The sequence below is a fragment of the Populus nigra genome, chromosome 5, assembly GCF_951802175.1.
Source record: "Populus nigra chromosome 5, ddPopNigr1.1, whole genome shotgun sequence".
Taxonomy (NCBI): domain Eukaryota; kingdom Viridiplantae; phylum Streptophyta; class Magnoliopsida; order Malpighiales; family Salicaceae; genus Populus; species Populus nigra.
In genome coordinates, this window is record NC_084856.1 from 1,506,906 (window position 1) to 1,525,428 (window position 18,523).

Consider the following 18,523-nt stretch of genomic DNA (forward strand, 5'->3'; position numbering starts at 1 on the left):
CATTATTTTTCGATAATATTATCAAGAAAAGTATTTCTTTATCAATTTCCATCAAATATTTATATCACTACCAGAAAATTGATAAATACAAACGGAAATACCGAGGGAATATTTCCGTCGGTAAATTTCCGAGGGATTTTACCAACGGAAATATTCCCTCGGTATATACCGAGGGAATTACCGTGGGAAAAAAAATTAAAACAAAGCAAAAAAAAATGATGACGTGTCATTTTTACCAACGGATTTACCGACGGAATTACCGACGGAAAATATTCCGTCGGTAATTCCGTTGGTAAATTGTGAACACTGTTCATCATGTTAATTACAAAGGGAATCACCGACGGAAAATTCCGTCGGTATTTTCCAGAGAGTACATCACCGACGGATTGAAAAGTCGTCGGTGTTATTTGGCGGTTTTTTGAAAAAATTCAATTAATTTAAAATTTTCATTTAAATATTACAGACGGAATCACCGACGGATTGAAAAATTGTCGGTAATTTTTTGGCGGTTTCTGAAAAAATTTTACAAAATTGAAAATTTAAATTAAATATTACCGATGGAATTACCGACGGAATAATTAAAAAATATTAATATTTAATTATCCGTCGGTAAATCCGTTGGTAAATCGTCCCAATAAAAAGCCTGAATGCCCTTATTTCACAAGAGACAGAGCCGTTTCTTATTATTCTTCTACTTCTTCTTGTTCTTCTACTTCTTGTTCTTCTTCTTCTTCTTCACTATATGTAAAAAACATAATTAAGGTATGTCTTCTTCTTCTTCTTCACTTTATGTAAAAAACATCATTTCTTATCTATTTCTTTCTCTTCTTTTCTCTCCTCATCTCCTTCTCTTTTCCTCCATGCTTGGGTATGTCTTCTTCTTCTTTCTTCTTTTATCCTCTTAGTTTTTTTTTTAATTAATATGCTTAATGAAATTTTTTTTCTCTCCTTAGCTTCACTTGCAACTACATTAAGGTAAGATTTTTCTTTTTTCTTCCTTTTTCATGATTTTTTTCACTATATTTGTTTTTTATTTTATTTTTAATTGTTTTTGTTCTTAATAATTGTATAAATGTTGTTGTGAGATTTTTTTTTCATATGAGATCAATTTTTAGTAGATTTATTTATAGGATTTTTAAATTTTTAGAAATTGCAACTTCATTTTTTTCATATGAATTAATTTTTTAGTTGAATTAATTTTTTTATTTTATTTTTTTATTTGTTGCAAATTTGTTTGAATTGATTTTCTTATTCTTTTTTCTAAGCATTTTGAGTATATATTATACAGTGTTAATTTATGTTAATTTAATTATTTTATAATTTTATAAAATGAATTTTTTTTTAAATGTTTTTCAATACTTACCGACGGATTTACCGACGGAATTTCCGTCGGTAATAAAAAAATTATTACCGACGCGTTTGTTCCGTCAGTAAATCCGTCGGTAATTATATTACCAACGGATTTACCGACGGACAAAACATTACCGACGAACGATTCACCGACGGATCATTTCCGTCTTTGATTCCGTCGGTAATATAATTACCGATGGAATATGTGTCTTACACCGACGGAAAAATTCCGTCGGTAAAACTGTTAAATTTTGTAGTAGTGTATGCCAACAAAACTATAGCTTAAACATAAATAAAATATTACGTCAATGATGATCAATTTTCTAGTTGTGGCATCACTTTTATGTCACCACACGAATATCAATAATTTTCGTTATTGTCACCTGGAGAGGAAATAAGAAAAAACAATTCAGTTCTATGAGTGGTCAAGAAGGGCCAATCAAGACTCTATGGGTCCACGAGCCATGTTACGTGAGGTTTGATGCATCCCCCCAGAAGTTACATTAGCAGCTTAAATACCCCACTTGTTAGAATTTAAGGATCACACAATTTATAATTCCGCTGTTCAGTGTCTTAACTCTATTAACACATCTACAAACAAAATCAGAAGGCAAAAAAATAAAAATAAAACCACTTTGATTTCCCAACACAAATAGATTTTGCATGACTCTATTATTTTTCATGGCTTGTTTTCTTCTTATTTAAAATTTTCCCATTTTGTTTCTTATTTCAGACACAAATGTGGGAAGATTTGGGGAACATATGCATGATTTAGGGAAGTGTATTCTAGAACAACTAGCTAGCTACGAGGTCCAATTTTCATGTGAGAAATAAATTATTTTCTGGCATTTTATCACATGTGCTTTGAGCATGAAACTTGTTGAATAAATAAATAAAAACATAATATATACGTATAATAATTTTAAAATAAATTTTTATATTTTAAAATAAGAATCATGGAGAAACATATTATTTTTTTTAAAAAAAAATAACACAGTTCAGTAAATTTTTTGAAAGAATGACATTGGTTGAAAAATCATTTAGAAAATGACACAGTTTGAACACAACTATTTTTTTAAATACCATTTTTGTACATAAATAATATTTTAATAACGGTTATTTAGTCATGTTTGAAGATGTATATATTTTACAAATTAATTAACCTAAACAAAAAGTTAATCTAAGATTTTTTGAAGATCAAATGGTAAAAAGATGAGATCAAACAACTTATGGCAAATAAAGATAAAGAAGATAAAGTAATATAGTAGAAGAAAAATAAAAGGTCATCAATAATACATGAAAGCTTAATTTTTTACATTTTGGATACAACTAAAAATATTTTAATGAGGTGATTCTAACTATATATTAAAATAAAATAAAATAAAATAATTTCTTTTAAATATTTTTATAGCATGACTTATTTTTCTGAAACTTTTTATAAAAAATGTGTTAGAAAAGAAAAATATGTCGCTTTTTTTTAACTCAATCCAACTCTTTTTTCCATAGCTAAATATTATCTAAAGTTCAAGCTCGACTTCCAAGGGAAAGGAACATTATGGGTCCCGTTGAACAGTCCTTAATGGAGGTTCGTTTGTGAGCAGCATTCAAGGAATACCGTTACCCCACGTCATTGTCAGGGGCTGATGTGGCACCGTCTTTCCAGCCTTGGAAGCAACCAATGGGAGAGGGGTTAATTATAGGACCCACAAGACAATCCAATGGGCCAATAAAACCATAATTTAGATTCCACTGGACTTAAAAAGAACACGAAGAAAGCGGAAGTGAGAGAGATAATTGTGGAGAGCGGACAGTACTTTTTAAGGAGGGCGTCCAGGTGTGTAGCCGCTTAGTTGTACTCGACTGTGTCACGGGCTTCACGGACCCTATCCTAGCTGTCTCCTCCTTGTACGGGCTGCTTTTTTGTCTTGAAAAATCAAGAGCGAATAGTAGTCATTTTATTTTTTGTGCCATACCCTTTCACATCAACCTTGGGATTTTCTTTCTCATATTTTTAGATTATTTTCCACACGGCAAAGTTGTACTTAGATTTTATGTTATGGTAATTAAAACTTGCAGTATTTAAGAGTCCGATTATGAATTTAATATGTTAATTTGAGTTAATTAAAATAATATTAATTCAAGTTTTTTTAAATTAAAATAACATTATTTAAATCTAATTTTAATCAAATTAACATATCATTGAAGTTAGGCTTGGTAACTTTGTTTATACTTGAATGAAAATATCTATAAAAATACATTTATATAACAAGTGCCAAATATTATAGACAACTTTTTTTCCTCATGCGTGAAATTTATGTTATCTTAAGCTTTTGAGATATTTCCAGCATGAATTTGGATAATTTTTTTAAAATAAATATCTCTTCATAAAATAAGGTGTGCATGCTCTCTTGATCTTGATGTAATATTAGGGAATATTATAACATACATCAATTAAAGTTATCTATGATTAATTTTTTGAAATAAAATGATATTAATAAAATAAACACAAATATATTTAATTGAAAAAATAAAAACATAAAATGAATATATCTTTGTAATAATTTTAAATTTATTTTCTACACTTTCAAAATAAAAAAAAATTTCTTTGTTTTAATTCATTATCTTTTTCTACTCTACGGCCAGTAACAGTAATTAAATGCTAACAAGTAAAGGATTGATTACAAATACAAACACGATACGTTTTTAATTATTTTTGGAAGGTGGAAAGAGGACGTGTGTTTGTCTTGTATTATCGTTACTAGGTATGAGTTTGTACAAGTGTTTGTCGTTTGTTTTGGGAATCTAGATCTTTTAATCACCCTTTTTATCCTTAATATAGTTTTAAACTTCTGCTAATAAGATATGTTTAGGCCGACCTAGCTAGGTTGTTAGTTAATTTCACGGCATCTATCTAGCTGGGACATGCGAAGCCAGTTCAGAAGCACTTTAAGAGCCTGCGTATTACTTTAATGGAGACTTGAGAGTAGCAAGTTCATCATAATATTGAATGCTTTGGATTATATATAATTCACCAGCTTTTGGCATATATAAGATGTCGCTGGGAGGGTGACACGTATCATCTTGTTAAGGTTAAGTGCAGACCATTGAGATAATGCAAACGTGAGGTTGTCTTTCAGTTCAAACTCGAGACAAATCACAGGCTAATGTGACAGGCTAAGAGTAGATACGACCGACAGTAGATATCGCTCCTAGTCCTAGATAAACTGAAAGTGCTCCGCTCCCAGGTTTATTAATTCTCACAATCGAATTATCATGTCAGAAAGAAGATTGTATCCGTGCATCCATGCGCATAATTAAATTTTACTGCTAGTCTATGGTTAAAATTATTGTTCAAAATTAGTCTATGATCGATCTGGTTTTGAATTTACCAGACCTTATGTTCGTTAAGTAATTTACTGATCAAGCATCATGGGAGTCCTTGGTTCTGCGAGTTGAAATAATAAGCAATAAATGACAGAAATTTGTCTTAAAGCGGTTTTAAAAACAAATTTATTTTATGCTTTTCTTTATCAATTTAATCAAATTAATATGTTTTTAACTTTCTTTTATATAGATGTTGTAATATAAGAAACATTTTGGTATTTTATGAATGGATGATAGATGTGCTTCAAAGTTCTATGTCTATTTAGATAGTGTTTGATATTGTAATAAAAATTAATTTTTAAAGTTATTTTTATTTGGAAATATATCAAAATAATATTTTTTATTTATTTTTAAAAATTTATTTTTAACATTAACATATTAAAATAATATTAAAATATTTTTTTTAAAAAAAACTATTGCATGACATCGTAAATGAACACACCCTTATAAACAAACAGCCAAAACCCATATATAATCATTTATACAGAAATTTATTTTCATATTAGTTTAGCAAATAATTATATGGTAAATACTCTCCTCCTGCGGCTGCTTTTCAGAGAGCTAGCTGTACCTTGTTGGCATAAAAAAAAAGAAAGACAACAGGCATGCAGTTGACCCTCAAGATAAGCTTGTTTTTAAAGGGTGGGAATTAATCTAATCGAGCAAGCATGATATAAATTGGCATTCAATCACAATACGAATGAAAACGACCCTTCATTGTATAATCCTAGTTTAGGACTGTTTTAGTAGTCGTTCTCAGTTAGAATGAAAATAATATAGATAAATGAGAAACGTTAATTTTTCTAGTAGTCGTACGGCGAATTACTCTTTTCAAAATACCCATTATATCTTCAATTGACCAGTTCTTAATTAAAAAAACAAAAAAACAATTTCTCAATTGAATCCCTAAATTATTTCTATGATTGCCCTTTTTCTTTTATTTAGACAATTACTCTTAATAAATTTTCATGTGGACACATATTAAAAGATGGTATATTATGTTTGATTTATATATAACATGTATTATTTTCTGCTTCTCTTGAATAACGAAAAAACACCATGCATTTGTTGTATATCGACATTCTGTAGCTATATACAATAAAGCAGCAAAGAAAACTATAATTAATAAATATATCATTGTTTTTCCTTTTCTTTTTAGTTTATTCTGTAATTGTAATATATTATTTCACAATAAAATATATGTTGATAATTAAGCATGTATTAGTAAATTTATTATCCATATATATATAACTCATCATCATTTCATCATATTAGCTATTGACGCTATTTTTTTTTCCAAGGTAAACGTATTTTTTGGGTTAATTGAGATCGAGTTTTTCTTTCAACGGTTTTAAAGATGCACGCTCATATCAATTTAATATATTTTAAAAAATAATAATATTTATTTATTTATTTTAAAAAGCAATCTTTCTTCACCAACAAAGCAACCTTTGAAGATTGTCATTAATTGACGCTATGGATGATGATGCATAGATTGCAAGAGGAGTAAGTCAGCAACATTTAAAAAAGTACGGCAACCATGAATTGTGGACCAAAATGAAATCTAAGATTGGCCTGCCTTGTATGTGTCCAGCAAGTGGAGGAGGTGTTCATGATGTGGATCATCGATATATTGAAGTACTACTCGAATCACATTTAAGTTTAGGTCAGAATTAACACTATAGTTGCAGAATCAGCTTGCACTTGTATGCTTAATTCCATCTGGTTTTACCTCATCAGCACTAAGTATAATATTGATATGGATCGTCATGATTCAGACATATTTATTAATAAATCCCTTCATCAATTATTATTTTTTCTTATCTTTCATGATAAATGAAATGGCACAGTAATTCTATTTTTCCATGTTCTTTTTAAATGAAGATTCATGAACTTTTCTACTATTAGAAGCCTTTTGCTGATGTCTATTATCAATTGAAGTGTTTTTCCGGTTATAAAATGCTTTTGGGAATTTTTAAAAATATCTTTTTATTTTTTTAATCAATTTAATATGCTAATGTAATATATATATATATTATTTAAAAATATTTTATAAAACAATTATTATAATAATTTTAAACACTAAAAAAAAAAAAAAAGGTTTGACATGCAGAGGGTTCATTATTTTGGTTCATTTATTGCATCTTTTGTGGCTACATGATAAAATCATGATTTACAGGCCAGGTAAGCCCCCAATTCAAGACACGATTTACTCGCTAGTGTTGTTAGTCTCACGCTACTTTCCCTTTCAAGACTACGAGAGTTTTTTTTTACGTATTATAAGGGTGTTGACAAAACATGTTATACTTTTTAACATGCATATTAAAACTAAGTGTTGGGTTGTTGAATATACATACATCCAGTCTAAATAATAAATTTAAAATAATATTTGGAAGTTTTTAAAATTTTATTAAATAAATTTAGAGTTGTTTAGAAATTTATTATTTAAAGATTTAATTAATTCTAACTTTGAATAGTTATTTAAATGATAGGATGTCGCAGACCACACGTTATCTAATTGTTCGGTCTCCAATGATAATCCACATGAATCACCAGTAAAAAACATTTTTCTAAATCTCTATTTAGAAAAGATGAATTGTTATGCAAGAGTGTTAGTTTTTTATTTTGTGACTTGTGTTGTTTTTCTATCTAATAGACAACCTCTTAAAAAATAAAAGGCATAACTTTATATTTATAAGAAATTCTAAAAATCCTATAAATGATAAAATATCTATTTTCCCTTTAAATAACACACACACACATATATATATATATATAAAGGATAATTTTGAAAATTTAATCAATCAAGTCCCTACTTGATTATTCTAGGACTAAAATTATAATCAATGAATTAAATACATTCTACTGCTTAATTTCTAAAATTATTTTTTCAATAAAGTCACACTTATTTAATTATCTTAGTTTAATTTCTGTCTAATAGTTCTTAATATATGTGACACTTTAGGTTCCTAATATGGTGACCCAAATATAAATTATAATTCTAAATAAAAATAATTAAATAAATCAAATAATTTAATTTATTATCAATTCAATAATTGATTAATTTATATTTGAAGATCACGTTTCTCAGTGTAATTATTATCTCTTCATTAATAACATTTTTATTTAAATATTTTAGCATGAAGTGAGTTTACTATGTCAAATCATATTTGTTTGCAATATTATAGTCATTGATCATTTAAATAAGATTTAAAACTCTTTTCAAATCTCATTTCACCTTGCGCAAGGATTTAACAATTAATACTATTTGAGAACATGTGAAATATTTTTCCTAGTTCATCAAGGATAATGAATCATCTATTGATCACTCAAATATTTTCATATAGTTTATGTTATATCCGATGTCTGCCAATTTGTTACATTTATCAGGATAACATGTACCAGGATCAAAACATAACACTCTATATATAAGATAATTTATTGATATTAAGTTTAAGAATCACTTACACAACTGCCATGTGAGCCTTTTCATAAATATAAGTGATATCTCCATATGAAATTCTCATACGAGTCAGTTCAATGTACATGTTTTATGACAAACACCTACATATTAATTTTAAGATACCTCAGCTTACAAAAACAACTGTTTCATTTACACAACCATCACGTGAGCCTTTCTATGGACACAAGTGATATCTCTATATAAAATTCTCATGCAAGTTAGTTCAATGTACATGTCTTATGACAAGTACCTACATGTTAATTTTAGGATACCCCACCTTATAAGAACAATTGTTTTCTAACATAATATGTATAAGTCTTTACGGCTCTAATGAATGTCTAGTATCAAAGAGAGCATCGACTAAGAATATTTTAGGAACAATGCTTTGATGCAATATGAATTTTATAATTATAACAACTTTATAAAATTTTTTTGCAAAATATTTTTCTAGGTTCATAAATCAAATATTAAATTTAAAACCTAATATTATATGAATATTAAAGATAAATTAAGCATTTATTAAGAATAAATGTGTATTTATATTAATATAATAATACCACTTGTAACCAACTGATTGACTATAAAACAGATAAAACTAATATTAAGTTCATTTTAAAATTATTTTAAAGATGTATTTTTACATTGATTTAGTGAGTATTTGTTTTTGCGGTCTAATCTACTTTTCAAACTACTTTTTATTTAAAAAATGTATTAAATTGATTTTTTTAGGTGTTTTTTATTTATAATTTTAATATATTGATGTAAAAAAAAATTTTAAATTTTTTTTAATTGAAAAGCACTTTTAAAAAAATTATACACTGCATTACCAACCACATATTTCAATATATCCAAAAAAAATAAATTTTCTTTGATACCAATCTCAAGATTTGAATACAAAAAGTCAAAAATAAGAAAAAAAAATTGTTTAACAAACAAACTAATCCTCTCATATAAAGCATATTGTACTTACACCCCTTTTTCTCAACAAAATACTCACACAAAAAACTAGAAGTTCACTTTCTTTTAAAACTACAAAGCCAGAGGTTCACGTTACTACATCAAGGATGAGCGAATAGTTTGATTGTTAGTTTATTTGGTTTTAATTATTTTTTTTCAAATAAGTTTTTTTAATTTAATATTTTTATTATTTGAAAAAAAACCTAAAAGAAAATACAAGAAAAAATTGTTTTTTCTTTGTTTGTTTCAAGTTAAATTAAGATACAAAACAAATTATTGAATGAAACAAATTAAAAATGAATAGAACAAATTGTGCTGGTCTAGTTTTTCAGTTTGAATCAAACATGTCTTTAAACTAAACCTTAAAGTTTAAGCTTTATATTAATACTAACATACTAACTAGAGCTCCTTTTGTTATTATCTTTTAAGTGCTTTAAAAGGTACATGCTTTTTTTATAGAGTTTTTACATTGATTTTGTTTTATGCTTTAAATATAGACATCAAAACTATAAAACAACATACTTAAAAGGCTATATCTATATATAAGATTTTCTATTTCCATTCCTTTCGGGTATGTGCTCGAGGACATTGATTACATTATACATACATACTAGATATATGTTCACGCTTCGTTGCGATGTTTTTTTTCTATTATTATGCTGAACTTGGTTCATGTTTGTGCGAAATATATAAGATAATATAAACTTTAATAGCTAATAATATAAAAATAATAATTCAACACCAACCCAGTAACATAGATATAAAAGTTTTAAGATGTAAAGGAGTAATACACAACCAAGACAACGAGAGTGGAACCCAAATGAAAAGTCCACATAACATTGGTTTATTATGTTTGCCAGGTTCAAGATGCTGGACTCAAGTAACTTGGGTCCGATGTCTCGGATTTGCATAATTTTTATGAGCCATGCAAAGATAATAGTTTTATTAAGGACCAAAATACTCATACAAATATGTTAAATAGTCTCAGGATATCTAACTAATAATTCCTTGTGAACTTTTGATGTATTGTTAAGAAAAAAACAAAAAATACCTTTGTCAAACATTGCTGAATTTCAATAAATAGATGCAGAATTTAAGTTAAACTTAACTATGTTGATATCAATTGTTAAATACATGCCCGCGCTCTTACAACTTTAAAAAAATTTGATTAGGAATAAAGAAAAATTACTCTTGCAAGCTTCTCTTGTTAACAACGCAAGGATATACTTATTGTTTTCCAATAAAATATTGATTCAACATACTTAAATTTCTCTTGTTCTGCCCAGTAATTTGTTGTCCAAACTTTTTGTTACCCATTTCTTATCCTCTTAACCTTATTAAAAAAAAAAACACAACAAAAACATGTTAGATCTTTGAAAAGATTCCACCTTTGATTTTAGAACCCATAAAGTCCATTACTTTTTCTTAAAAAATTATGGGTTTGATGGTGAGATCAAGAATTTTTTCATTAGATACATCTATTTTGTCAATGAAAGAATGATTAATCACATTAAACTCTTAAGAACATACAAAAGCAAACCACATAATTTTCTCACCATTAATAATACCATAAAATCCCACTCTCTTTTTTGTTTTCTTCTCTCCGTTGCGACTATATCCTTTTTATTGTTACTTTGGTGCCCTCTTCTCTTTCTTTTGTTTTTTTTTTTTTGCTGATTTGGTTGAGAAAAGGGAGGACTAAACACAAGAAGTACCATCTTCATCCTCTCTCTATGGTTTTCTCTCATTCGATTCACTTTCATTCTCTTTATGATCTGAGTTGTAAAAAATTAAAAGAAAATAAGAGAGAAAAGGCAATGAATAAGAAGAAAAAAAAACTAAAAAAAAGTTTTTCCACTAGTGAAAAGATAAGAAATTAAAAATATAATTACTATTATAATTCACAATAAAAAAATCTCTTAATCCACATGATTTTTACATTACATTTAGCTTTCGGTATAATATTTATCATAATCTCGCAATATTACGAGATGTGTATATATACACAAAATCTTCCGTTCCTATCCACGGATTCGTGATTGAAGAATTGACTGCATGCGCACCATGCATACACAAGTAGTCTCGAGAATTGCTTGGTGCAATTCCAACTTAATTTGCTAGCTAGCTAGCTGTCATATAGTAAGCATCCCAAGAAGCATCAATGGTTGCCAATACTCTTTCTGACTTCAGCTGCACCACCTCCGCCGAGCAACATCATACGCACAACCTGTAACCCACCACAATATTAACGCGATAATTCCAGTACTCCTATGCAACCAAAGGAGAAGACAGTACAGATAGAAGTGCACTAGCACGTGCATTTAATATTATTGTAGAACCAATGCTCCATACCTTACAGAATTTCAACAAAAGAAACCTAATCTTACGTAACCAAACTCAACACTTGTATGGGTTTAGATTAATATATATTCCTTCCTTAGATTTTTGCCTTTATTATTATGTCCACGCACACGATAAAAGCAAAAGTATTTCTTGTTCCAGCTTTTTCGTGCCATATATTGGACGGTGAATAGAGAATCTTAAGCTTCTAAAATGGTTGACACCAAACCTATTGATTCTTGGGTATACGCAAAGCAAACTTGAAATTTATCAATGTTTCAAGAATTTTTTTAAAAAATAAAATAACATTGTTTTGAATATTTTTAAATTAAATCAGATTTTAACAGGGCTGATCGACCTCATCAATTGGATCACAATAAACAACTTCATTCCAGTTTAATTTTAAAAACTATAGGGGGGTTTTCACTTTCGAACATAAAGATCCCGACATGGGGGTGTTAATCTATGCAAGTAACCAGCTAGCTCCAACATAGTTTATGAACGATAATCTTTACTTTTGTTTTTGCCCATTTCTGGTTGATCATTCCCAAGAAATCCGTACCGACATTCAGAGTGCCCTCCAAAATCCAGCAAACAGCCGTACCTTTATGTTCTATCATCATCACATCCATGCATCTTTTCTTCTTTTACTTGATAAAATAAAGCAGTCATGAAGAGAAGAGATTCGTAAATTTGTAGTTGAAAGGAAACCGAACTTTCTACCTCAGAATTTGTTTTAAGAAAAACAATCAACATGAAAAAGCTGCTAGTAACTAGGATCGAGTATGTTGCTGGGAAAAAAATATATTAAGATAATTTTTTTTATTTTTAATATTAATATACAAAAAACATCAGCTATCTCAAAACCCTAATAGACCCTCAAAACCATCATCCTTTTATATTTCTGCCGCCACATATTTTATTTTTCATCTGTATTTTCAACCTTAATTAATTGCTATACATTTACGTGCAATGGCTGGATCCACCATTATATATATTTGAATTTCCATCCATATATTTCACATTGTATTAACTCCCACTCCCCTAGAACATAATTTTGTAGTTCCTCCCTGCATTAATTAATACCCCATCTCAATTATGATGAACGTAATGAATTTGAGGAGCAACCACTACTAATAGCAAATTTAGTCATCGATCGAAAAGGAATTGATTAGGGAACACAATGATAGACGTGAAAGACCATGGGTTATAATGGGTGGAGGATAGTGGAGTTGGATGTTGATGAAGTCAAAGTACTCTTAAGTGCTAATTAATAATTTCTTAACAATTTTAGTTTTTAATTACTTCAAATGATTTAAATTCTTTCTTGATATTGTCAAGAATTAAGGTCGCAAGTACTCTCCTTTAAAAGAACAAACAAATATGTATGCGTAATTTCTTTTACTTATTTGCACTTGTATTTTACTTAAGTATTGTTTATTGGAATAGTTTTTTTAAAAAAAAATAAAAAAATTAATTTAATGTTTAGTGTTTTTTTTTTAATTTCATACTTTAACATTAAGTTTATTGTGGATTGAGCTTTATAATTTATTTTAATTTGTTTTCAATAGATTTATTCAAATCTCATAACTCGAGTCACGACTTTCGCATATTGACCTGGTTCGCTTGAATTTTTTTTGTCTCCAAGGTTGAATCAAGTCTTTTTATATCAATTCCCCTTCTCACAAGGTGTTGTTCTTTGCAACAATATTTTTTTATAAAAAATTAATTTAGTTTTTTTAATCTCATATTTTAATATTTAGTTTATTGAAAATTGAGTTTCATAATTTATTTTAATTTGTTTTCAATGGAGTTACCATAGTCTCATGGGGTTACGGATTTTACGGGTTAACTAATGGACTAAGGTTTTTTATCCTTTTTAAATTGACTTTCTTCAACATTAGGTTGATTGGTAACTTAGCTTCATAATTTGTTTCAATTTGCTTTCTATGAAGTTATCTTAGTCTCATGACTCAGGTCATGAGTTTGACAGCTTACTCAGGTTATTTTTTTTTTTATTTACTTTATATAGGGTTATCTGAATGACTTGGGTTTATCAAGTTAACATGAGTTCCCTTCGATCATGTTTTTTTTTTATTTTAATTGATTTATTTTTTATTTTATCTTTTAATATTGGATTGATTGATAATTGAGCTTCACAATGTTTTTTTTATTTGCTTTCTTTAAAGTTATCACGATCTTATGATCCAGGTCAAGGATTTATCATATTAACCTGAGTTAACTTGAGTCGATTTAATATGTTGTCATCTTGAAATTTTATTAAGTCAAACAACATTGTTTCTAATTGTTCATGCATGTAGCTTTTAGACCTATCAAGTCAATCGGGTCACATCATGTTAATCTTTACACGATTTAAATTATTTTCTATTAAAAAACATATTAGCAATGTTTGAACATTCTTTTTTGACCTTTTATAAAAAATAATATGACCCACAACATAGCGTGGACAAATAATCTAGTATCAATTTATCCTCAAAAATCATATAATAATGGGTTTTTGATGGGATCACAACATGTCAATTCCTTCATTTATTTATTTTTAAACTTATACCAATCCAGGTTCAAGTTCAAATAGATTCTGAGTTAATTCGAATTTAATATCAAGGGAGGAAGTTTTTAAACTGGACGGCTATTCCCTTGTAGTTAATGACCAATATCATCTTCTTGTCCATAAAAAAATCTTTGGAAACCATACTAACTACACAAAATTTCAAAGAGAGGAAATGCATGTAGAAGGTGGGTGAAATAAGGTGATGTGAACCAAACAAAGATTTGAAGTTAACGACTACGTCCTTTTCTAAGACACATGCACTCGGCTGCTAAAGGTCACACAAGAAGAGATGGTAACATTCTCATCAAGAAGAAAGACGTAGACTTTATACTTTTGGTAAGCTAAGAGAGCACGTTACAAGAACGGGTTATAACGGAAAAGTTTGTCATGATCTTCTCTGTATTCTTCTTCTGATTTAAATAAGCAGACGCTCACATGGGAGTTAGATGAAACTTGAAAGTGAGAATCATTCACCAACCTGAAAAAACCCATCTCCTCTCACTCATCTTTCTAACCTTATACCTCATATATATATATATATGTATATATATATGTATATATATATATCAATGTTCAGATCTAATATATGCTTGAAATATGAGATATTTGGTTCTTTTATTCAAATGGGCCCATAATCGAATATAGGGTGTTGAATGAAAGAAACCCCATATCTTATGATGATTCTAAAATTGATCATGCTTCCACCAAGACAGATCTGTTTCTAATTTCTGTAGTTGTTTTATGTGAGCGGAAATGCAGATGCAGCTGCCATGCCAATCATAAGTGCATGGTGCAAATGGAATGTACTATTGCACACCCAAATCCTCATAAAAATGATTGACAAACTAACACTAGATGTCCTCCAACTTTTATGTGATTAATTAAGAAAATAGATTCACGAAATCTCGAGTGCTGAGGCCTAAGTTTTCGACTCATGGCCATCTAGCTGTAGTGTACAGAGTGTTTGTAATCCAACATACCGGAGAATCACCAAAGGCGCAGTTTTTGAGCGTCCTCCAGACTGGTTGATGAAGACCATCCAGCAGCAAGGTCGGTCACCACAATGAGCCTAGACTATATCTTTTCACGCATGACACGTCCATCCCATTCATTTACCTTTTGGTTTCTGCAATGGAACCTTAGCAGCTAATGTAACATGATGAAAGTCCTGTTACATAAATTCCGGTTCTACAAGGCATTTATGCGTGAATCTTTGAATAAAGCGAGTGCAACCTCAACAGAAATTTAAATTACTTCAAACATAATACATGTATTTACATCAAAATTGCATGTGTCCTCGGTGACAGATCTATGTCAATTAATGCTTGGGATTAAGAATGGATAAGGTATGCACGTAACAAATCAATCCCCCGGATACAAATAGATAGAAAAAATGCGGTGTTATACAACAGCGTTGGGACTAAAAATAAGCAAAGAAACAAAGAGTATGGCAAACAACAAGAAGCAACAACAGCCTTCATTGATCTTCTGCTCTTCTACGTTTCTTGGACTTCTTAATTTCGTGGTCATTAACAAAAGACAACGTCTCTCCACCTACAGTAATCTGCTCTTGCATTTCCATTTCTTCCTTAGTCTTTGTCTCCTTATTACTGATAGGAAGTCAACTAAAAGTTAAAATTCACAAATTTGAAAACAAATTCATCCAAGGTTTGGAGAAGTAAGTTCGGCTGAAAACCTGTCAGTTGCAGCATCAACAAAATATTTGTCTAACCAATGGACACTTCCAGTATTAGCTGGAATCAAGGATCCTGAAATGTGCAGTATTTCCTCATCCAAACTGCAAAAATTAAACAAATCCAAACACTTACAAGATCTTTATGGAGTCATGTACACTGGATAGTATACGAATAAACTAAAATCTACTTTATGCTGTGTAGGTCTCAGTAAAATTACTCAATTAACCCAATTTCATGACAGGGGAGCATAACCAATGGACACTTCCAGTATTAGCTGGAATCAAGGATCCTGAAATGTGCAGTATTTCCTCATCCAAACTGCAAAAATTAACCAAATCCAAATGCTTACAGGATCTTTATCGAGTCATGTACAATGGATAGTATACGAATAAACTAAAATCTACTTTATGCTGTGTAGATCTCAGTAAAATTACTCAATTAATCCAATTTCATGACAGGGGAGCATAACCAATGGACACTTCCAGTATTTAGCTGGAATCAAGGATCCTGAAATGTGCAGCATTTCCTCATCCAAACTGCAAAAATTAACCAAATCCAAACACTTACAGGATCTTTACCGAGTCATGTACAATGGATAGTATCCGAATAAACTAAATTCTATTTTATGCTGTATACATCTCAGTAAAATTACTCAATTAATCCAATTTCATGACAGGGGAGCATGCAGCAGTGAGTTTGGCATGCCCCCCCTGCAGGAAAGAGAAGCATGATTCGATTGGATATGCTGAGACTCCAAACAATTTATCGTAGTCAGAGGAAGAATTACTTGTATCATAAAGCCAGTATAACTAAAGGCATTGAAGAGTGAAACCAAATTTTCAAAATTATAAGACAAAAAAAATCCAAGCTTGATGGGATTTAAAATATCCACCAGCACCAAAGTGTCAAATGTTTCCTCCACAATTTTCAGTCTGTCTATTAGACTAAGGACAGAAGTAAACCATGCATGTCTTGTCATAAAGCTTTTCAAATTAAAACCAAAAGGAAAAGTTACATGGTATCCTGTTCACCATCGTGAACCTCTTGCAATTCTTGCAAAGATAAAATATGACCAAGTAACTAGAGTTAGCAAAAATCACATATATGTTAATGCCTGAAACAGAAGTATTTGATTGTTGATAAAGAATGCTTTGCACATTATAGTTGTTCTCTTCTTCTCTCTGTTTTTTTTTTTAAAAAAAAAAAAAATTGCTAGCACTAAAGTAGGGCCTGACTGAGCAACCATTAGTCCTATCTATCTTCCTATCCACACACAATCTTCCAAGCAAATAAAATCTGAACAATTGGGTGTCAAACTCTCCACAATAAACATTCCAATGATTAAGCAGATGCACTACAGATGCCCATGGACAACTATGTTACTGAAAGTTGATTGGTTGATCTCTCTTCCATATTGATATCTTTTCTATTTAGATATTAATGTTAAAATGAAAGTTAATTAAAGGGTTATGTATCTTTTTAGGAGCAAGACCATCCAAAATGAATTTAGAAACCTTAATGAAATCAGTTTAAAGTCCGTGTTTATGTGTGTCATACTTGTACATGCAAGTGATTGGGATGAGCAGATTATACCAGGAAGGAAAAGGACCATGTGTTTCACAGAGATCAAGCTATTCTAAAATATAACAATAAAAACAATAATATGTCACCTCTTGACTTCAAAACGTATCACAGCTCCAACCTTTATCACATGCCGCTTGTGATATCTGCTAACATATACCCCCTCCCCATGTTTCTACAGCAAATATTAAGTGACAACCAACAATATCAACTCTCTAGCTGCAGAAAGGAAAACGATATGAACTTCAAAGCACAAGAGTATAGATGTACATACAGCTTTATACTTTAACTCGTTGCGGATATTTTCATCTGTTATAATTGCAGATGAAAAACCAAGAACAATGCAATGAATAGATTCCCGAGTAATTTTCACCACCTTTCCCTCTGAAAGTTGAATAAAACAATTATTAAAGCAAAACAATAACCTCACACTTCAACATCAATTCTAAATAAACTTCACAAACACCTTATGTTACTGAACCACAATAAATACATACATTAAAATACTAATCCAATTATTATTATTGTATAGAAAAAACAACTTACAATTACTGAAAAAAATAACATGAAGAAGCAGAAGAAAAAACAACCTAAAAGCATGTTCGGCTTCGGAGAGAAGATTAGCAGGTTTGCTCGAAGTCTGACACCGAAATAAGGGTGAACCCCAGAGAGAATTCTCGCACATTTATCTTGAGGGTCAACACTATAAGCCAAGACAACTCCATCAAATGCTTGAGAATACCTGCAATAAAAAACCCACTATGAGAAAAATAACACTACAGTCTAGAATTCAAGAGAAAGTGAAACGGCAAGGGAACGAACTTGAAGAGCAAAGAGCTGAGTTCACGGAGGATTGCTTTATCAACATTCTTGCTCTGCGATGGATGCACGTAAACTATCAAATTAGCATCTGATTTACTCAATCCCTCCATTAGTGAAGGCTAGATTTTTGGAATTGGAATTCAGCTGCAAAGGATTTGGGGATTTTACTGGAAGCGGCAAAACCCTAGATAAACCCTGCAAAAGCAAAGCATGGATTCTTGAATTGTTTTTTCACTACTTGTTGAAGCTATTAATGAGGAGAGCTTGGGCCACAGTAATTGGGCCTTGAGGTTTTTGATCTGTTAAGAGTAGGCATGGCTCAAAGTAAATGTCTTTTGACATTAATGGGCTAGATTT

At 29.9% G+C, this 18,523-nt stretch overlaps 1 protein-coding gene across 6 annotated transcripts; it reads right to left on the minus strand.

The window, feature by feature from the left end:
* Window positions 1–15,316: 15,316 nt before the first annotated feature.
* Window positions 15,317–18,377, minus strand: LOC133693718 (uncharacterized). 6 transcript variants are annotated; one of them, XR_009842165.1, is made up of 8 exons: window positions 18,167–18,377; window positions 17,935–18,086; window positions 17,619–17,728; window positions 17,434–17,519; window positions 16,198–16,299; window positions 15,981–16,081; window positions 15,763–15,864; window positions 15,642–15,676 (listed from the first exon to the last, which is right to left on the minus strand). XR_009842165.1 is itself a non-coding variant. In XM_062115000.1 (6 exons), the coding sequence occupies exons 1-6, from the start codon at window positions 18,274–18,276 to the stop codon at window positions 15,544–15,546; spliced, it is 693 nt and encodes a 230-aa protein (XP_061970984.1). In that variant the 5' UTR covers window positions 18,277–18,377; the 3' UTR covers window positions 15,317–15,543. The 6 variants fall into 6 exon arrangements, 1 of the variants encoding a protein (XP_061970984.1); XR_009842167.1 differs by lacking the exon at window positions 16,198–16,299; XR_009842164.1 differs by having other exon boundaries at window positions 15,763–16,081.
* Window positions 18,378–18,523: the final 146 nt, after the last annotated feature.

Excerpts from the sequence above, each read along its gene's own strand:
- LOC133693718 (XM_062115000.1), bottom strand. The coding sequence starts at position 18,276 with ATGGAGGGATTGAGTAAATCAGATGCTAATTTGATAGTTTACGTGCAT. Across the intron at positions 17,729-17,934 it reads GAAGCCGAACATGCTTTTAG|AGGGAAAGGTGGTGAAAATT; the intron begins GTTGTTTTTTCT and ends TTCAACTTTCAG. Across the intron at positions 15,677-15,762 it reads GTTGATGCTGCAACTGACAG|TAATAAGGAGACAAAGACTA; the intron begins GTTTTCAGCCGA and ends ACTTCCTATCAG.